This window comes from Semicossyphus pulcher, unplaced genomic scaffold (genome assembly GCF_022749685.1).
Source record: "Semicossyphus pulcher isolate SPU_LCO1_2020_fin unplaced genomic scaffold, fSemPul1.0.p SCAF_7, whole genome shotgun sequence".
NCBI lineage: Eukaryota > Metazoa > Chordata > Actinopteri > Labriformes > Labridae > Semicossyphus > Semicossyphus pulcher.
The window spans coordinates 23,456,288-23,478,500 of record NW_027211748.1 but is presented as its reverse complement, the minus strand read 5'-3'; the positions used below and the strand labels follow the sequence as shown (position 1 = coordinate 23,478,500).

The 22,213-nt window shown below is 44.5% G+C and overlaps 1 protein-coding gene across 8 annotated transcripts in view; it reads left to right on the top strand.

The window, feature by feature from the left end:
* Positions 1-21,893, top strand: part of rnf220a (ring finger protein 220a) — a 184,737-nt gene extending 162,844 nt beyond the window's left edge. For 4 of the 8 annotated variants that reach the window (XM_069684972.1, XM_069684969.1, XM_069684971.1 and 1 more), the window contains 7 exons: positions 710-902; positions 1,018-1,073; positions 1,416-1,527; positions 11,508-11,619; positions 15,032-15,226; positions 15,637-15,711; positions 20,205-21,893. In XM_069684972.1, the coding sequence (XP_069541073.1) occupies positions 710-902; positions 1,018-1,073; positions 1,416-1,527; positions 11,508-11,619; positions 15,032-15,226; positions 15,637-15,711; positions 20,205-20,276 (815 nt within the window). In that variant the 3' untranslated portion in view covers positions 20,277-21,893. The remainder of the gene's footprint in view (positions 1-709; positions 903-1,017; positions 1,074-1,415; positions 1,528-11,507; positions 11,620-15,031; positions 15,227-15,636; positions 15,712-20,204) is intronic. The other 4 variants (XM_069684975.1, XM_069684974.1, XM_069684973.1 and 1 more) reach the window with 1 other exon arrangement.
* The last annotated feature ends 320 nt before the right edge of the window (positions 21,894-22,213 follow it).

The window sequence follows — 22,213 nt, the reverse complement described above, 5'->3', positions numbered from 1 at the left end:
ACCAATGGCTGTATATATAGATGGACGACACGTCTCCATCTGCTCTTATTGCATTAAATTGAAGCCAAAATAGCCCCCGTGATAGGCGCTGTCATCTTGCGATGGTGACGTCATTTTCAGCCAGAGTTAACTTACCGAAATAAACAGCAAGGATCCCGCACATCGGCGTATTTAACAGCAGAACAGCTTCTTTGTGTTGGTCTGAGGTTAACATTCACAGATATGAAACTTCAATGACTGTAGTGATTGTTTTAGTTGCGTCTCCTCTCACCGTTCGTCCTCTACTCTGCTAATCAGGAACAGATCAGCTGCAGGAGCCGTATTTGTCAACAGAGCTGTCAATCATCCTTTTTACAGCATCAAATAACTAATTAAAAATAAACTTGTCAGAAAAATGAACACTCGGACATAAATCAGCATGATAAGAACTAACTATAATGACAGAAACCATGTTTGAGAAAAATGTATTTGACGTGTATTTTGATTTTATAGTTTGACTCATGTCCCATCTGTTAACATGGAGGAGGCGGGCTTTATGACCTATACTGCAGCCAGTCAGCAGGGGGCGATAGAGAGGGTTTGGCTTCACTTTTAGGGAGCTGTCATGCTGTCCATCTTTTTTTACAGTCTCTGGTCCACGCAATTTTTCGTGTCCTGTGAAGTCATTTTAAAAATACAAGTTAAAATTGTCTTTCCGTTTCTTTCACAGGAACAGGTTTTGCCACGTGTAGCATCAAGGAGAGCGCAGCAGACAGCGACGCCGACCTCGACGTGGACGGAGACGACACCTTGGAGTACGGCAAGGCCCAGTACACGGAGGCCGACATCATCCCCTGCTCCGGAGCCGGAGAGGATCAAGGAGAGGCCCGGGAGAGGGAGGCGCTACGGGGAGCCGTGCTCAAGTAAGAAGCCTTCACTTTAACACACAGTTAAACTAGCAGAATAAAAGCTTAGCTAAACTGCCTATAAGGCTCTGTTCGTAACAATGAGTGTGTCTTTTCTATCTCTGTGTTGCAGCGGTGGGATGCCCTCAAACAGAATAACGCCTGAATTCTCCAAATGGGCCAGTGACGGTGAGAGTTTCCTTCTTGATGTACTATGTGGCCTTAAAAGGGCACAATTGTCTTTACCTGTTTAGGTGAAAACATGGCCGCAATCTTTGTCATTTGTTTGTTTTTCCTTGACGTTTACTTTATTCTATTTATGTCCTGCAGAAAAACTTTCATGAACCTTTTGAATTTTGTCTTCTCTAGCCGTTGGTTGAGCAATGAGCAGGGTTGTAATGGCCGTCATCATTTTGAGAGAAGATCTTATTTCATTTTGCACGCAAAGAGAGTTTGTTACATAACTCAAGTCCTCACTTTGGCTCAGTCCCTGTCTGGTTTTAACCATGCCGCCTGTTTGTGTGCTTACAGAGATGCCTTCAACGAGCAACGGAGAAAGCAGCAAGACAGACCCCAGCACTCCTTCATCCTCCTGCTCTTCCTCCTGCGTCCCACGCACCTGTAAAAACAGCGAGATCGAGAAGTAGGTGGCACATACGTACATTTATCTATTTTGACACACACAGCACACGTCATGATGTAGTTGTATAAGGTGAGGCCTCCCACCGAAGCATCAGACGGATCACACGGACACACTCTATGACTGTCTGATGAGTTTTCTTACTTGTGGGAGAGTCGACTTGTAAAGAGTCATAAATGATGCATTTTGTGTGCATTCTGTTTTTGCTAGCTGTGTGTGTGTGTGTGTGTGACAGGGAAGGTCTCACCAGGTATTGATTTTTTCTGCAGTCTCCGAGCACAGAGCTGCCTTAGAATCATTAATGGAGACACAGACACAAACACATACCAACTGTGTGCAAGGCAGAAAGTGTGGAAACACATGCAGACGCTTGTTCACACAACAACTACGTTCATACGAAGCCTTCATAGCCTTATCCTAAAATATGTTGTAGAATTCACATTGCTGGGTCCGCAGCTCTTTGAAGTGAAGCAGATTGCTCCTCACCAGGGTTTACGTTTAGTCGGTTAAAAACGTGTCGTTGTCCAGCAGATGATGCTAGCAACAGCCAAAATGTCTGGTGGGAAAATATGCCATATAAATAAGTCATTACAAAATTAGTAATGGCGTATTGAATAGGTTATTGTGTTTATTAAAGGATGTGTTGCCAAGAGAACTTAAGTATAAAGTTATATAGCATTTGCCTCCACTGTTAAAACATGGAGAGACGGACCGGTGGAAACGGCACAGTGCGATCTACTCCAACTGGGCAAAGATTGCCAGCACAATTCCCGTGTCGAGTGTGGCTGCCGAGCGTGGATTCTCGCTCCAGACCGGGATAAAAACAGCCGCCTCACCGAGGGAAAAGGATAATAACTTCCAAGTTGGATGGTTTGGATGGCTTCAACTTTGCAAAAGCAGCGGAGCAGTTCAATTCATTCATGTTGTATTCATTTATTAATTAGGCATATATTGCTATTCAAAGCATGAGTCCGATTCTATATGGTCGTCTTTGTGGTTCTGTGAGGCGGTTGCATGTTTTTTGACATCGTTAGATTAAAAACCAACGTGCAACACATTACTGCTTAAAAGACTTTGTCATGGGATAATCTGTTCTACTTGCGTGAAGCCTGAGTGTAGTGATACATTTGGACAACAGAGCGTGCAGTAGGTCAGAGGGACGTTCAGGAAGTGTGTGTCTAAAAAGGCTGCTATATGTTCCTGAATATGACTGCAGCTGGAGCCTGGATTGGACGGTGCGAAAAAAGTCCCCAAACATAGCTGTGTTTCAAACCAACACACACTCACAAACACACACAAACTCACAAACACACACAAACACACAAACACACACACACACTGCCCTATTCATTAGAACACCCTGTGTGTGTGTGTGAAAGGGTAGTGCTCTGTAATTCCCTCATTTCCATCTCCTCATCCATATTCTGCCACAAGTAAACAATCTCACAGACACACACACACACACACACACCCTGTCCCCTGCATGGGTAATAGAGGTCAGCTCATTGCGAGAGAGAGAGACGTCTATGGGCGAGCGAGGAAAGAGAAAGAGGGATTTGGTTGATTGGTTGCTTCTGCATGTCTGGCATATTCTCCTGTCCTTTTGCCCTGTGCCATTACACACACACACACACATACACACACACACACACACACACACACACACTCTCTCTCTCTCTCTCCCAGACACACAGAGCTGGGGTCAGTCTGCTTGTTGCCTTTTATCCCAGCACCTATTTCTTTAAGTGATTTCCTTCCTCCACCTGCGGTGCCTTTAAGGACACCCCGTAAAAATCACTACTCTGGTGTTGTTTTCTTAACCTCCCCCCCTCAGTCATTCCCTCAGGTAAAATATTAAAGTATAACTGATTGGATTGTTCACAGCTGTGAGTTTCCTGTGACTCGAATCCTCAGTGAAGGCTGCACTAGCTAAACAACATACGTGCAAATATATTCATGTGTGTAACTTTACATTAGTATTGGACACCTCTGTGTAGGCTTCACCTGATAAATGCTTCATTTAAATGGATCAATCGGCACTCAGCGTGTGTGTGTCCCATATTAAATATCAGCAGAGGGGATAACTGGTGAATAAGCAGAGCAGCTTGAAGTGTATTGATCAGACACAGCGCTGCAAGGCAAGAGGTGTGTGTGTGTGTGTTTGCCAAGCGAGGGGATGCATTCGATAAGCTGCTGCGATCGTCCTTGTTTTACTTTGTGCGTCTCAGTGTGTGTGATTGCGTGTATGTTTCTGAGAGGAAGAGATGCAGGCAGGTCAGTGAGGTGGAGTACAGAAGGTACTGATTGATTCACTTGTGAAAGAAGAAACAGATTGAAACATAACAGGAGATAACGAAGGTCAGAAAATGGCTCCTGTAGAGAGACTTTAAATGTTCAGTCGTGGATTCTTTTATTAAGAGGAAGAATTTGTGATGTCTTACAGCGTTACCAGTTAGGATTTAAGAGGATTAAAAGGTACCAATTAACCAAATGGGCAGTTGATATAATACATTTTTTACCTGGAATGAAAACAGACCTTTTATATTCGTATTTTGCAACAGTTTTTCTCCAAAATGACTAGTTTCAAAAGGCTGTTTTCCTTCAACTAAATAACTTCATTAAAGAATATGGAAATGCATTATCCGTTTGTAACTAATTCTAGTACAAAACTGTCTGCTTAGCTGTGATGCTCTGCTTCATGTGCTGCAGACAGGACAAAATAAATAACTAAATCACCCCAAGCACTTCTGCATTTTTTTTCTTATATTGGCCTATATAAGAAAAAATGTATTTACAGGTACCAATATATGTGTATCATCGCGATAATGTCAGCAGACCAATGTAAATAGGGACCAAAGCATTAAACAGCAGCATGCTGCACATGCATTTTTACTATTAAAGCTTAAGTGGACAATTGAAGGCCTTCAAACCTACAGTACAATTACTCGTGTTAAACCAAAATTCTTATATATTTTATATCTCAAATTATATTTGATTGTGCAAAAAAGTAGACAAAGTCTGTCCCAGTGACGGTAAGCAGACTGTAACTGCTTAAAGTTCGAAGCCTGCTGTTCTGTTTAAGTGGATGTCAACAGTTTGAGCGAGTCCAAGTTTCTCTCGTTAGAGACTCGCTGTGGCAGGAGACCGTTTTTTTCTGCTACCGATCATAAGGGCGGCTGTGGCTCGGTTGGTTGTCTCTCAATCGAATTGAATCCCTGACTGCTACAGTCACATGACGAAGTGTCCTTGGGCACGACACTGAATCCTAAATTGCTCCTAAAGACGTAGCCATCGATGTATGAATGTGCATATATCTGATTGGAGATCGGCATGTAGGCCTCTGCCATCAGTGTGTGAATGAATGGGTGAATGTGACATGTAGTGTAAAAGCGCTTTGATTGGTCGGAAGATTAGAAAAGCGCGATATAAGTACGGTCCATTTACCACAAGTTACATCTGTTGGTTGGAGAATAATTTCTAGAAAGATCTCATTAACGTTCTCTCTTAAAGCTCATGTCCAACCTTACCTGCAAATATCTCCCGTAGAAAATATCATGCTATGACTCTTTTTACGGCTGTAATGTCGGTGTGTGTTACAACATGATGTTCTCGCTGAGGTCTCAGTGGCCACCTGGAGCAGAACACGCCTTAATCTAAGTATCCATTTAAAGGGAGCCAACGAGATGCTGAATGATTGCAGTGGAACAAGCAGTCAGCTGGCTGGAACAATTCCCCGCCTCGCTCCTCTCCGCTCGCTATAAATGCACGTATTTGTGGAGCTTCTGTGCCTCTCCGTCCCCAAATGAAAATGAGATTTGTCTCCTTTCGTTACATTGATACATTGTACATATGTGTGTGTGTGTGTGTCAGTGTGTGTGTGTGTGTGTGTGTGTGTGTGTGTGTGTGTGTGTGTGGCATTGCACAGGGCAGCGTTAGTGAAATCTCTCTCTCTGTGTCTCTGATCCCAGATGGGTAATGATCTGGTCGCCTCCCGGGGCGTCCTCGTTCCCTTGCTCATTCCCCTGCAAGATAAATGAGCTCTCTCTCTCTCTTTCTCACACACACACACACACACACACACACACACACACACACACACACACACACATATATACACGTACATGCCTGAGACGCTCCTTCCCCTCCAAGATAAATGGCCCCTCCAATGCCGCCAATGCGATTGCTGCCAAATTTGGTGCTCCAGCTGGAACAATGCGGAGAGATTTCCATGTGGTTTCTGCAAATAATTGAATCTGTCCTCAATTTGGAAGTGATGAAGCTAGATTTCTCCCCCCCCAAAACCCCTCCTCTCCACACACACACACACAGCCCGTCTTTCTCGCTGCCTCTTCCTCTATGCTTCTTGGCCATATTTCTCTCCTTCTCCTTCTTCTTTCTCTCTCCCATTCCTCTTTTCTTCCTGTCCTCTGTCTCAATTTTTCTCAGGCGCTTCTAAACGCTGTCCTCCCTTTCCCTTTTGCCATCTGAGACCTACACACACACACATGCGTGCACACTTGCATCGGGCCGAGGCAGGGGAAATCAATAGTGACTTAAATGTTTTATCATGGTGTGTCAGTGTAGTTAAGGCCTCAGTTAACAGGGTGCAGCAGGGAACGCTGCTCTAAAGGGATTTACCGCTGCTTTTTTCTCAGCGCACACACACACACGTGAGAGATTTACTTCTTCACCTGCTGGATAAAATATCTGGAATATCGCGGCAACACAGTGTTCTTTTTTTTTTTACATTAATTGTTGTGTAATTTCATAATTTGTGTGTCCTCGTGTTGAGAGAGGAACAAGCGAGGCCACAATGTAGGAAGACAGTAGATTAAGACACGGGGCTGATTGAGATGGATGGTGGAGGTCTTCAGCCAAACACAGACACACACACACTAATGAAATGAGAAATAGCCCCACACATGTCGGGGACAGAGCGCTAAATAGAGGGGAGGCACGGCCATCTATCTGTCTCTGTCAGGCCCTCCCGCTCTCGCTAGACGCCAAAGGGATGACTGGAGATGCTGTTTCACTTTCTCTCTCTCGCACACATGCACACAGCTGTGAAAAAGCCCAGTGGGGCAGTAACCAAGTTGGAGTAGTAGCGTGTTGTGTGAATGGAAGTTGTATTTCAGCATTAGTTCCTCAGGTTTTATGATGCCAGGCCTTCAGATCAAGGCCACAGCTTCAGTTAAAACCCACCGAGCCAGAGCCTCGTCCCACCGTGCTCGCAAACTCTGAGACATTAAACACAAACACACAGCAAACAGATGTTCAGTACATAGCAGCAAATGTCTTGACTCTTATTTAATCAGCATGAATCATAGACTGTGTGAAAGATGTGGATGTGGCCTCGTAGTTTCAAAAGTAAAGCCGATACAGAAGTGCCTTTAACCTGCATTATTACACGGCTGTGTTAAATACTGATTGGATAATTACTTAATTCCAAGGTCTGTTATTTCTCGATAACAGACCGTTGCTATGAAGAACAGACCGTTGCTAATCACACAATCTGGAGGACTAACTGTAATCATATCAACCCACCGAAAGAAGTCCGGTAAATTTGACCTCGGTCTGTTTAAAGAGGGGGGAAAGAAAAAAGAGGATAAGAGAACAGAAGAAGGCTAGAGTTAACCGTGGCTATGGACGCAGCTCTCACTGTGAGTGTAACAGGCTATTTATAAACATAAATATAATAATTTTTCAAATTAATAACATAATTTCCAAGTCAATATTTGCTGTCAAATAATTGATTTCGTAAGTAAATAGCCATGTAATAAGCCAGATAATGTATAGTGAGCAGGTTGTTATCACTGAATAGAACCCTGACAGTATACATTATCGCTTACTTATTTGTAATGACCAGCAGGGGGCGACAACACTCATTAAGATAAGATAATACTTTATTGATCCCCAGGGGAAATTCGGGTGTTGGAGCAGACAAAAGACAAAATAGCAAGTCAGAAAATACAGTATAAAAATAAAAATAAATAGATAAATAAAAATAAAAATATTAGTACTAAATAGTTATAGAAGTAGGAGTAAGTGACAGTTATGCGATAAAGTGACAAGGTATGCAGGAGGAGATAATACAGTTAGTATGAGTTCTAAGGTTTATGATGATATGAAATCATATAGGAAAATGGGCCTACTTCTCAGTTCATTTAATACCTCAGTAAACATTTAACTAATGAGTTTATGGCCTCAGGTGCTAGTTTGACGTCTTCAACAGAGAAAGACGATAAAGCTGCAGGGTATGCTTCAAGTTGCTTCCATGGCAACCTGCCAACCAGGACCCTCCTGTCCAAATATGGTCACTTCTGGTATCATAAAAAGCCAAAATGGCAATGGCCAAAATGTTGACCTCGAGGCTTTGAAACAGTAGCCCTCGGACAAATGGTGATGACGCTGTGGCTACGTCCACTTCGTCTTTACAGTCCAACAAATCAACATACAAAACAGTCGTGTTGCAAAATCACATAAATTGAATATTTTGCTTACGATTTGTTCGTGGATTCAACCACAAATATACACGTACATATTTTAAAGCAGTGTAAATAACCTGAGCCATCCCCTCGGGCCCACGCTCATGGAAACTTACAGCTCAGACCCTCTTGTATATTTCCTCACCGAGGATCACCTTGTATGTTTGGTCGTATCCCAAATTACACTGTTAGCTTGTTTCTCTAAGTCTTCATGACATATTTGCTAACGCCGGCTCCCAGAGTGACATAAATTTTTGCATTTTGGCTCAAAGACTGAAAAGTTTGAAAAGCCCTGAGCTAGCTTAAATCAGAGACGCACACAAACGGCACAAAGGCCTTAAACTCAAGGTTCTGCGCTTGTGGTTCCTGCTTGTTGAGAGGCTGTTTATCTCTCTGCGTGTCAGATTCAGCCCCAGAGAGTTGTCTTTCCTTCGCTTGGCCCTGTGAAATCATCCGGTCCTCCTTTTTACCTCCATTAAATCTCTGCACCTCTGCCTTCCTTCCCTTCCTCGCCCCCTGTTGAGATGGCCGCAGCCGCATAAAGACAGATTAACGTGCCTCTTTATAGGATTGGGAAATTTAGAATGCGGTCTATAACTCAGCTGTTTTAAATGCATAATGATTGCAGAGATAGGATGGAAAATGAGAATATGTTTTAAGAGTAAAACTGTCTTGTTCCTGTCTCTGTTCTTCGGACAAAGCAGCAGAGCCCCTTGGCAGAGCTTTGTGGTGACTGAGCGACAGAGGGCTTTATTGGACCTGGTAAAAGAAAGAGACCGGCCATATTTGAGGGACAACCCCCCCGTCCAGTCCGGTCCACCTCAGAGTCTACTGCCTCTTTATAAGCTCGCAGACCAATCAAGGCTAAATGGCTTTTTACAAGCTCAGAACTAATAAGAGGAGAGGGTAAAGCGGTTTATAGGGCATGGAGTGGCGAGTCAGGCTGGGAGTCCCAACTAAGTCTTTATAGACACAGGATGGTGATGGGGTTACAGGCAGCAGGGCGACTTTCCCAGAGACCTTCTGGAGGAGGGAAAACCTCCTGCTGCATTTGTCTTGGCACAATGACTCGGTGTTAATAGTGACTGTCCTTCAAGCAGAGGACTTTGAGTCTCTCCAAACAAGCAACCTGCAAAAATGTGACGCTACACGACAGCTAATTCATACATCTAATTTACCAGTTGAGGAACCAAAGACTCGAACAAGAGAGAGAATCATGTCGTTGCTTTAAGAAAGGCTAAAAGTTAAGCAAACTTTTTTACTAATTGTTGTTGATTGCACGATAAAGTTGCTGTTGAGTTTATTGTTATCAAGTGTCGGATTCATCAACTGAAGTTTAATTTTAAGTAACATAATCTAAGATATCAGTCAAGTGCACAAAAGAGCGAATCAAAATCTGAATGGCTTTCGTGACACAGCGTCAAACGCATTTATCTCAAGTTTAATTTGTTGTTAGCGGTTAGCATGGAAAAGTCTGTTTATAAAGATAATAAGAAGCTAACTCGTCGCCAGATCACGCTGATGGGAGCCGGGATGTCATAACGGCGCATTACGTTCCACTTCATTTGCTCTCCATGTGGACTGTTTTTCCTGCATACCTCGCAGCCTGCTAGTCAATACTATTTGGACCCTACAAGCGTAATACAAACAGAAACCAGAACACTTCCCGTACTGAAAATCCACACCCCTGCCTACAGATTAAGGAACAAGTAAAAAGAGATTGGGTCGGCGCTTAAATCACGCGTTCCATATACAGAGGCTACGGTCCTCCATGTGGCCGGCTCGACTCTCGCACTCGGGCCTTTGCCGCGTGTTATGCCCCACTCTCTCTTCCCCTGTTTCGAACACTATCTCTCAATAAAAGCATGAAATGCCAAAAAAAACAAAACAAAAAAAGTTAAAATGATAAAAGAAAAATGTCTTGGAGCCAATAAAATAAATAAATCAATCTTTGTATCTTACATAAATAGCAAATATTAGAGCAACTTTCTGCAACAGTCTAGTTTTTCACAAGCGAAGAGGTGTCCCATTACGAGACAGTAATGGAGAACTGCCAGCCAATCAGAATAAAGATTTCGCAGTGGCCAAGTTACGATCTTAATCTATCACACCTATCTGGTCTCCTGTAAGTGTCGAGAGTTTTCAGAGAGTTTTCGTCGCTCCCTCACGAGTTTCTGTCGATATAAATTAAACTGACTGCAAACACGAGGCTTCTCTGCTGAGCTTCACCCTGTGTGTTTAGTAGGAGTCAGATAGCCGTGCAAACCTGAAATGTTTAACTACGATTTAATCTTTAATTTAGTTTAAATGTTCGATTTATTTTAATGAGCTTGAAAGGAATCAAGGAACTAAGATGTAAAACTAATCTTAATGAATACAGTACAGTTTATAACTCCTGACGGGAAACTGAGAAAGTCCACCTTTGTTTTCTCTCCCTGCAGCCTCTGCTGTTTGAGGATGCAGCAAATGAAGCCATATCCTGGGCCACACACACACACTCACACACACACACTCAGCCACTTATCGCTCTCTTCAGCTCTCACCCTTCCCTCTCTCCGCTTGTCCTTCCCCATCCAGATCAATACCATAGATCAGCTAGCTATCAGGCTGCAAAATGACCACATCACCATAAACACACTCGCTTCCCTTCTGCCACACACACACACACACACACACACACACACACACACACACACACACTGTTATTGCGTGTGGATGCCTATAATAAACACCAGCTGGCTCGTGCGGCCTCGTCTCGCAGCGCCAAATCATCATCAGCCGTGTCGTTGTGGTCTGTGCGCGCGCCGTATTGATTTAGTTATGGCTGCTTCATATGCTGGCGGACAGTGTTAAATGCACATTTTCTGTGATCATGCTACACATTAATCAACGGCCGCTTAGAGGCAGGAAGGAAGGGAGGACGGCGGATGGAGGGAAGGAAGGATGAAGCGCAGGACGCAGAGGGAAGGAGATAAATGTGAGGGATGGGTGGACATGGGGACTGAAGGAAAACACGAGAGGAGACGCTGAGGATGAAAAGAGAACATGCAACAAAAAAGAGTCAAAACAGGAGGATAAAAAGGAGGGTGGAATACATTTCAAGGTGGGAAAGAGCGAAGGAAACAGGCTGCTGGTGTAAATCAGTTGTAAGATGAGGCCTTTGAGGATACAGCCCTGTTAGTTAGAGAAAGGCCTCAGTACATATCGGAGAGAGTGAGATATATATATAAAGGGTGGGGGGATTTAAGGTTGCTCGACTGTGTATTGAGCTGCAGAGAGACGAGAGGTAATGGGGTGTTCAATAGGACCTTTTTACACCACACACAGAGCAACAGACGGAGCAGGTCCTGACTGCAGAAAGGGCAAAAATCTGTGGAGAATAAAAGTCTGCTGAAATGGAAAGTGCACATTGTCTCATACCTGTCGGCGTGTCCACTCAGGTCTAAACTAACCGTGTCGTCCTCCCTCTGTCTCTCTTCCTCTTCCTTTTCCCCGCAGGGTAACAGAGGAGGAGTCCACGGCCACCACCATGGAGGCTCTGAAGGCTCGAATCAGAGAGCTGGAGAGGCAGATACTGAGAGGAGACCGATACAAGTGTCTCATCTGCATGGTGAGTTCAAACGTCTTTAAGGATGTTTTCTGCGTCTCTTGCACATCCATCCTGATGGTGCATTTTGTCAGAAGACACTGAATTTATCATTCGTCAAACTTTATTAATACATAGAAGCACAGCTTTAATTAAGAGGCTTAGGAAACACACTAAGGAGGATGGTACCCACATTTTCTATAGGATACATCTGGTGCTGTCTCCGCAAACTCACACATCCTCTGTCCCACAGCACGTTGGACAGGCATCAGTTGTCATCAGTCACTGACAAATGCATCACGTAAACTACAGAATGTTCTTGTAAGCATCCCATCTTGTTAAAGAGACCTTAAATGATACAGATGTATTTGTAATTAACACATAATAAGCGAGGAAAGCTAAACGTCACAACTTTAAACCTGTCCACATTTACGGCTGAAATTTACTGTTCTTTAAGCAAATAAGCACAGAAAAAAGAAACAAACAGATCACTGTGGGAGAACAGAGATATTCGATAATATGACATGTATCACGTGTGCATGTAGGAACAGTATGCATCTCATCCCCCTCTCAGTTTGACGTCTTAGTGGCTTCATGAGCGTAACAGTGCTGCTGCTGGTGTTGTGGTGGTTTGTGCTCGTGCATGGCTTTGCAAGTCAACTGAATGTGTGCAGAGAAAAGAGAGTCCTCTGCTTTGTTTCTACCATCTGATTCTCACCAAATGCTCCGTATGGGACAGCGCTACTTCCTGCAACAGCCTTAAAAAATTGCAACCTGCCATTTATTCAGATTTCTGTAATATAATAAATAGGAAGCTCTTGTTAGAGATTAAATGAGGTCTATAGACCCCAGCTAGGATCTAACAGCAGCCAGTATTGCAATGTGAAGTGTGAAGATGATTCTGATGTGCAGGTGATTGATTGCACTCCCTGATCAATAATAAAAGCCATGTGTCAATCATCCACGACCATGTCAATCACAACGTTCAACAGATGCTTCAGATACGACTACACCTGCCCCCCCATCAAGTGTTCATGCCCCCCACTCTGTGTCAAGTACCCATCCTGTCATCCTTCAAGCTTGTGGACAGTGCAGCGTCGGCATCCTGTGTGTGCGTGTGTGTGCGTGTGTGTGTGTGTGTGTGTGTGTGTGTGTGTGTGTGTGTGTGTGTGTGTGTGTGTGTGTGTGTGTGTGTGTGTGTGTGTGTGTGTGTGTGTGTGTGAAGCGGGTAATTACCGACGCCTGCGCTTCCTAAAGGTCACCGGGTGCTTGAGGTGACACGCAGGGCAAGGCACAGCGATCGATCACTCACTGCCCCTCGGACGCACGGCTCCTCTCCGCTCATCTGTCACTGTCCCTCATCACACACACACACACACACAGGGAAACACAAATATGTGTACGATGTTCACACACACACACGCAGGCCGTACATCTAATCTGTCTCTGTCTGTCTTTAACGTGTCACCGCGCTGCGTCCCCGTCTCCGATGTAAAAGTCATCAGGATGCTTGAACTTGTTTGCAATCAGGAAGCATTTAGCTTTATAAGCAGAGTAATGATTCAATCCCTCAGTCTGTTGCCTGGATCAAAGCCTTGTGTTGCAGCGTTGCATGTAAGAAGAGAACAAGCGCTCTCCTGCTGCAGCCAAGTTGGCTCAGCTGTCCTTCATCCTTTCCTGTTGCTGAAGCGAGCTCTTTGGTTTGGTGCTATCAGTGGATTTCTACCCCCATCTGCTGGTCGTTGTAGGAATTACACTCACTGTGAGAGTTTTGCAGGTGCATTCATTCGTAAAAACAAGAGGCACTAGTCTGAATATTATTACTGTAGTTTGCCCAGAAGGAAAGAAAATGTTAAAGTAAATGTAGAAGCTGATACTTGCATATCTGTTAAGTAACCTAGTCAAATACTTAAAACAGGAAAGAAAGCAGCATGTCTCAAACTGTACATCATACCAGATATGAAGGAAGCGGGAGACGTGAGTTTTCCTGCTTGTTTACAGTTTACAGACAGGTGACACACAGACTCTGCAGCTCAGCGCTCAGTTCCTTTGTGCTTTGTTGAAGAGCTGCACTAATGTGATGTCAGACGGACTTTTCCGGTAGATACGTCTTTAAAAACAAGAAACTGGCGAGTTTTCATTTTGCACAGAGCAACAAAAAAATAGCAGCTTGATTTCACTTAATTTGCTTCAATATCGCACGTGAACATTGCACATGCGGTCATCGCAATTGCGGTTGTTAAACAATATATAGTGCAGCCCTAAGTCTTGCATTTGCTAAAGTAAAAATGACATTTTTCTTGAGAGGAAATATCAAGTACTCTAAAGGCAGCAGCTTAGTACATTCTCGTAGTCAGTCAATTGATTCTTTTCTCCGCAGCCGTTTTGTTCTTAAATGTTATTATTTTCATTTTGTTTTATGTTTCATGATCTGTGGATATCTTTAGGTTTTGTACTGTTGGTCAGAGAAAACTTAATTTAAGAGTAATGAAGACATTCATTTTAATATTTGAGTGTTACTAATGTCTAACTTTCAAATAAAGGAAACCTTTACATTTTACATCTCAGCTGTAACCACTAATATAGTCTATTAAAATGCATCTTTCTTTTTACGTTAAAGTGGTGATCTCAAAGATCTCAGTTTTCGTTCTCTTTGGCGGCACCTATGGCGATAAACGGTAACTGCGGGAGCACACTTTCCAGATATCCAGACAGTGCTGCATGTGTGACGTCCACGGTTGGCTCCGGTTGTAACTCTTGATTTTCCTCGCTGATGGTCGCTTTCCTTTTCAGACTGTTTGCCTTCATCTGAGCGTCGACTTTGTTTCTTTTTCTTTGGATTTTCACTTATTTTTGAAGTTGTATCTGTAGTCATCCATCTTTTCTTTGTTTGTTCAGCCATAGTAGATTACTGTTTACTCGCAACACTTGGAGAGACCGGAAAAGCAGCCGCTTAGCTCCGCCTTCCCTCTCTGGCAGACCGACCACTGCTGGCTGATGGAAAATGCGTCACTAACTGGGCACTGCTTGCAAATGTTGCCACAGACACCCAGTCTGCAACACTGCAAATGCAAAGGCTTTCATCAGCGGGCTCAATCACCATTGTGTTACCTCATTCAGCGATAGATAGTGACAGACATTTATTTACATGGAAATCTTCGAGCATTGAACAACTTTTGTTGTGCTATAAAATACAGGGTGACTGACTTGTTGCTGAGTGTTTCTTATTTGCGCTGGCCGAGTCATCAGCGTTCATCACTCTCATCGAGGGACATCCAGTGCGTGTGGGTCTGTGTGTGTGTCCACGTGCGTGTTTGTTGCACTGTGGTGGTTGCGTGTGCGCATTCAGTACAAGCCCGGCTCGATGATTAGCTGCCACCTTTCGCCCCCCTCCCCCCTCCTCTCCTCCCCCCTCCCACACCCCTCCCTTCCGCAGAGGAAACCTGCTATCCAGTCAGGTGCGGAGATCAAGAGTCTAGGGGCGTGGCCAGGGCCCCGGCCACTGGCCAACGAGGTCGGAGAGAGGCAGCCTAAGTCCCTCCCCCTCGGCCTGTACTGCCTGTACAGGGGCCTTGTGATTGGTGGCTACGGCAGCGGCATAAAGAGGCTCCTCCCACAGCCCCTACGGAGGGTAAGGCACTCCCTCCCTCCTCCGCTCCTCTTCCTCACCCCTCCTTCTCCTCCTCCTCCCTCATCTCTCCATTCTTTTCGCGAGGAAAAGAAAGAGCGCCCATAAGTTTGGGTTCATTCATGGCTGTCTCCCTCGTCTCCTCCCCCCTCTGCCTGCCTCCCTCCGTCTCTGCTCGTTGCCTGCCCGATATCGTGTCTGTGCGTGTGTGTGCAGGTTGCTGGTTCAGTTGCCCCCCATGCTGCCTTGCTCAGGTGTTCTGTGGCTGTTGGCTGTGTCGTTCCATGGTTAGTGGTTTGATGCCGTCGGTCAGGGAATGTACAGTGGTGTTTTGGTCGTTGTTAACCGGCATGTGTGTGTCCTTTGAGTTCTGCGTAGCGTCATCTTTTCTTCTTCTCTCTTTTTGTCTCCAGGACTCGTACACGATGCCGCTCACCTCCATCCAGTGCTGGCACGTCCACTGTGAAGAATGCTGGCTCAGGACCCTGGTACGAGCACACACATTTATCCAAAGACACACACACACACACACTGCCATGCTCTTGACATGCAGTTATTGCAGCCTCATTTCATAGTCAGTGAGTTTCTCTCTGTAGCCGTGCCCCACAGGGAGAAGCTAAAATGGAATATTCCCCAAATGACCTGTTCTCCCAACACACACACACACACACACACACACACACACACACACTCTGAAAACGCTTCCAGTCGGGAAAAGCTTAGATTGAATGGTCCCCAAAAGGCTTGTTAAAATGTTGGAATAAAGTGGTCAACTCGAACCTCCAATGAGTTCTACACAGAGCCTCAGGTCTGCACACACACTCACACACACACACACACACACACACACACACACGCAGTGGCTGTGTTGGTTATTAGTTAGTCTAATATATTCAGTAGTGTGTAATTAGCTGGTGATAATGTGGTAAATGGAGCGCAGTGTTTCTGCTGCTGGGAGGATAAATGGTCTCTTTGGTTTCTTGCTGTTTTTTCTCAACTCTTTTTTTCCTTGTTTAACTTTCACCTCGACATCTCACATCTATGCTATTCTATTCACTCTCATTCTCTGTGCTCACATTTACTCTGTTAAGCCTCTTCTTTATCACCTTACTTGCTCTTTCTATCAAACACTATCGGTGCTCCCCCAGGTTTTATCATTTGTAGCACAGCATTTTCCAAAAGAAAGAAACAGCATCAACATTGACCTGCAGTTAGGGCTGCACAAGATATCGCAGGACGTGCGATACTGAAGCAAATCAAACATGTAAAGCTGCGACTTTATAGTTGCTCCCTGCAAAAAGAAAACCATGACGGATCTACAGGAAAAGTCTGTCTGATCACATTAGTGCAGCTCTTCATCAGAGCGCAGAGTGAACTGACCGCTGAGCTGCAGAGCCTGGGTGCCACCTGCTTGTAAACTGTAAACAAGCATGCGACGCTGCTGCCGTCACAGATCATGTTGGCGGGATGATCGAGGCTTGTAAGTGAGGGAATTCCTGTTATCAGCGACACCTCGACCCGGTGCTCGTTACTGCTTTGGCTGCATAAACGGATCGTTCATGGAGCAGACGTGAACTTTTACTTTTAGCGGCTACACTTGCAGCGCACACACAGCGTGAGGATGTGTGTGTCGACAGGAAGTAGGAGACGTGAGTTAGCGTCACCGAGCTGATCACGCTGATTAAACATGCATTAAAACACCGTTAGAAATTGTAAATACACTGTATAAGTAACGCAACTGCAGCCTATGAGTCTGTTTGTATTCATTTTATATAGAAAGTGTCGCTGCTCTTGAACTCTCTCTACTTTTTCACGCTGATGTCTCTGAACCATGTGTGGTAAAAGTAGGAAGGGGTTTGTTTTGTTAGAGGAAAATAGACTTAAAAGTGACATGAAACTAAACTGCGTTCATCTGGTATATTTTCCTCTGTTCTTTTAAATCGCAATAAATATCAAAGAACAAAATGTTATCGCAAAGTCACTTTTTTCCAATTTCGTGCAGCCATACTTAACTACGGTTACTTCTGCAGGAATAACAAGCTGCTGACTTGCAGCTAAGTTCAGCATTTTATAATGCTGCTACTCCGAACACGCAGAGGAGGCAAGCTGTCAATCGTGCAGCAGGATTATAAGCCCTGCGTTAGATGAGAGAACCAGCGCTGGTTCTGTGCACGCACATCCCCAGTGTAGACAGAACGAGAGGTGTGTTTTAGGCGTCAGTATGGCCAACACAGAGCTGCTTGTAGAGTATTGTAGCCTCGCTGGTCGCTTGCGTTGCTATGATATTTAGTTTTGACTCGAGGCCAGTGTAGTATCAAACCTGACCAGTGATTTTATTGATATTTGATAGCATAATGCAGAAAATCATCACTGATTTAAGCAGGTTTGGTTACTTAAACTTCAGACTAACATGTACATGATTGCTGCTTTGTATGTTTTCCAAAGTAAGATGCGATTCAGACGGCACATGTGAGGACTGCTGCCCTTACTCAGGTTTAATCTGGCAGTTAGATGTTGCTAATGATTGTTTGGAGCAGGTGTTTAGTATAAGATCAATAATGATTCATGCAGAACGTCATGTGGCTGCAGACTAAACAGTCTGTGCATGTTTTATAAATGACTTTTAATTTTTCATTCAATTTTTAAGACAGACCGTTAGAAGCGTTCTCGAGTGAGGGCCGTGTACCAGCGTAGTGTGTGTGTGCGCGCACTCCTGTACATGCTGCCATCTCTGGTCTAATGTACGGGGCATTAAACCCGTAGCCTGGAGACAGCTATAAAATCGGGCGGGCCAGGCTGATCAAAGTAAATGCCTGGGAATCTAGTTAACGTCAGCCCAGCCCCTCGCCGCTTTAATGAGCGAGGCAGCTGGAGCGCAGCGTGACGGGCACACACCCACACACACTTACCGCCCACACCAAACAGGAGTGCGCGGCTCCAACGGGCTGCAAACAAACAAGAGGCAGCTCCATCACACCGTGTATGAATGACAGACGGATACAGAGAGCGTGGAGTGTTGTGGATAAGAGACAGGGGGGCATTATTTGGGTGAATTTTGTCTGCACATCCTCCCTTTCTCAACCTCTTACCTCTCTTCTTCACCTCCACATTCTTCCGCCTTCTTTTTTTACTCTCTCTTTCGACATGAAGAGACTGTTTTGAGTACTCTGGAGCCACAAATCCTCTTAGCAGGAGTGTGTGAGATCTGTCAGGCTCTTGCATCACCTCAGTCCTCTTCAGTGTGTGTGTGTGTTCACCTTTAAGACCACCTCAGCCTATGAACCCACTGCAAAGAGTTGATTCAGTGGCTTACAGGAAAAGAAGCCTATAAATCTTGAGGGGGAGTTGAACGAGACTGTACGTTTGGAGTGGGCAGTCAGGAATCGGAGGGTGCAGGATGAGATTGGTGCATTCTGTCGTACCCGTGTGAGATGTCACACACCTCCAGGAAAGACTCAACTTACACAAACCAAAGAAATACTGTCATGTGGTCATTTTTCACAGGGTTAAAACATGCAGAATGACATTAAATCATCACAAGAGAAGCATAAAAACACAGTCTTATTGTAAGTTTCCTTCTATCATCGCCGTGAGCATGCACGACATAAAAAGAAGCTGCTTCCTCTCCTAGTTAACTCCAGATGTTCCTCTACACTTCCATAATCTGTTTATATTTATGCAAACATCTGTAACCAATGCAGAAACAGCGCAGACAGCGGGAATGTGCCAGCAGTAACAAAAAGCAACAAGCTAAGCGGTAAGGAACAGACAGAGGAGGTGGAGGACAGCGGCAGAGACCACCCAGTCAGAGTGTTGGTACACTGTCAGACCTGTGTTGCGTATTATCACCTGCTGCTTTACTGGAGATGGCACACTATCAAAGCAGAGGCGGAGGAGAGAGGGGCTGGAGGAGTGTGAGATGGTGCTCGGCTGCAAACAGGCTGCTTTACATTCACAGACAGACAGAGAGAGGGGAGGAAGTAGTAGTTACATGACTCACCTGTCAAGCACTGGTACACTCTCAGAAGCAACACATGCACATGCAGCACTCATACAGATCAGTTGTACTGCAGTGGAGAGTGAAGAATAACTTCAGTTTTACTTCTACTTAATTATTTATTGTCATTAAAACAGTGTTTAATCATGTAGATGACTAAAATCTCATTAATTTAAAGATATAATCTCAGAGATTTTCGTGTAAATAAATGTCTGTTAAGTCTCTATCTATCGCCGAATGAGGTAACACAATGGTGATTGAGTCTATGGCCCACTGCTGAAAGCCTTTGCATTTGCAGTGTTACAGACCGGGTGTCTGTGGCGACCTTAGTGGAAAAAAATCACAAGCGGCGCCCAGTTAGTGACGTGTTCTCCATCAGCCAGCAGTGGTTGGTCTGCCAGAGAGGGTAGGCGGAGCTAAGCGGCTGCTTTTCCGGTCTCTGCAAGTGTTGCGAGTAAACGGTAATCTACTATGGCTGAACAAACAAAGAAAATATTCGATGACTACAGATACAACGTCTTTGGTGAGAACTGGGCTTCAGCTGTCTCAGTGAAACACCTACACAGAGAGAAAGAACAGATGCAGCTGTCTAAAAAGGACACCCAAACGTAGCAGCTTAGTTTTTTCTGTTAAGTCAGCTTAGGTGTGTAAAACTTGAATAATGGTCGGGAAAACATTCATGAATTGCCTTCACATTTTGAAAAATTGCACCATATTCCACTTTTAAAAGTCGATTCCTTATTTCATGATTAATTCCACGATCCTGCCTCGTGTAAATCAAAGAGCTGCACAATGTTCTTGTTTCAGTGTCTCTTCTGCATCACCATGTGTGCACACACTTTCTGACCTTTTAACAAGGGATGACATGACAAGTTATTTCAGCTCTATAATACTAAATGAATGCATGTGTGGGTGACCCACATGTCACCTTTACTCACTGTTTTCAAACAGCAAAGCTGACCATTGTCTCCTCTTCCGTCACAGGGCAACAAGAAGCTGTGCCCGCAGTGCAACACCATCACCTCGCCCGGAGACCTGAGGCGTGTCTACTTGTAAAGAGCACACCTTCACCCCCCCCTGAGCCTCTTCGCCCCTCCATCCATTCCTCCTCTCATCTTGGATTTTATCGCCCTCCCAGTCGACGGTCACATGTTGTCCCTCTCTCGCGGCCTGGGTCGGCTGCTCCAATTAGCCTCCAAGAGCGAACAAAGACCGGACGGCCGTCTTTGAGACTCTTTGCGGAGGTTTGAAACTGTTGAAACTGAATAAACTGAGAAAAAAACTCTTTGACTCTCTGGCTGGTTGCCTGGCCATACGTGAAAAAAAAAATGAAAAGAAAATACAGAGCCTTCAACCTGGACAGGCTTGTTTCCTCACTGACATCACTTCCTGTACATGTAACATGGGGCTCCACTGAAGGACGTGTCGTCAGTGGAGACCCCGAACACCCAGCTAAGCCCTGCTGAGCTTCATGCAGCCGGAGCTGGAAGGAACTTCTTAATACAGAATATAAAGACTTCTTTTCCCCCCTCTAGCTCTTCTTTGACATTTCAGTGGTGCTGGACAACGGGCTGAAGACTCGACAGAACGCTTCTTCTTTGTTTTTGAGAAACCTCTTCTCTCCACGCCCCTGCTTATGAGAAAAAAAGGGCCTGTCCACTAAAACTGAGCTTTCAACCAAACTGAGAATAACCTCACAACCTTGAACAGGAGTTTGACACTCCTCCTCCTCCTCCACCTCTTCTTCTTCTCGCCAGCCCTTCCCTCCCCCCCCTTCGTCCCTCTTTTGTGGTGTTCTAGTGAAGTAAACCAAAATTTCCCCCCTTCAAGATGCAGTGCAAGCACATGTAATATAGTTCTATGTATGTTTACAATGTTGGGTGTAAATGACATAGAGTTCACACACACGTGTACACACACATGCAGACACACACAGAAGTATATAATATCAAAGTCCTGTTTTTAGTTGGAAGGGTTCGGGAATGATGTGTGGGGGGAAAAAATGGCTGGAATAAAAGAAGCCTTCTGTATTTTTAAAAAAAAAGATCATTTGAAGATCCGTCGAGGTTTTATTTCACTGTACAGGAATAAAAAATCTAAGTAATAATAAACTACTCAAGACTAGATGGTCGAGATTTAGGTGGTGTAATTTTTCTGCAGAGTACCCTGAAAAAAAAGCAAGGAAAGATCTGTTTTTTTAGTCTAATCGAACGGTGAGATTCCAACGCTGCGAACAAGCAGAACGATGCTCTTTAGTTGCAACACTGTCCAACGGAGCCTCCTCTGTTTAACCTCCATTTTTGCTTCCTCTCACTCAGAGTAACATCATGTTCAGAGCATAGTCTAGAGTGGTTCTGTTTTACCCCTACATGTCTCTAAAGAAAGCTTTTTCAATTGTTCCATCGTATTGCTATGCTGCAGACCCCCGAAGGGCAGGTTCTTTCAAGCTACAACGGATGAGGGAAGTTTCTGGAAAAAGAAGGATGGCCAAGGCTGAACTGGCAACCTCCAGAAACAGCATACAACAGCATTCTCCCCCCTCCACTCCTTCCCTTTACAGCAGCAGCAGCAGCAGCAGCAACCAAGGTGGTGGTGTGCTTTGTGTTTGTAAAACTATGTATTCTGTGACGTCTGTATTGTTGTAAGAAATGCTGAAAAAAAAGAAAAAATAAAACTTCTCAAATACCACGAGGGCTCTTTTTCACACATCGCGGGTGGTCAAAATGTTCACCTCGTGTTTTCAGGGAGAGATGATTTGGGTCTTGGATTCTTTATAACAAGATTTATTCTGAGGCAAGGAAAGCACAAGTCAGTCCCTCCAGGAAGTTTTGACCAATCATCCTATTTCCCTGCCCGCGTGAAGTAATTGCATCACCAAACTCGCTTCTTTGATATTCAAAATATTGATCCCCTGACATCTGCGATGCTGCAAAACATCCGAGGGCATCTTGTACTGTATTACTTACCTCTGATGTTTGTGTCAGCATTGATTT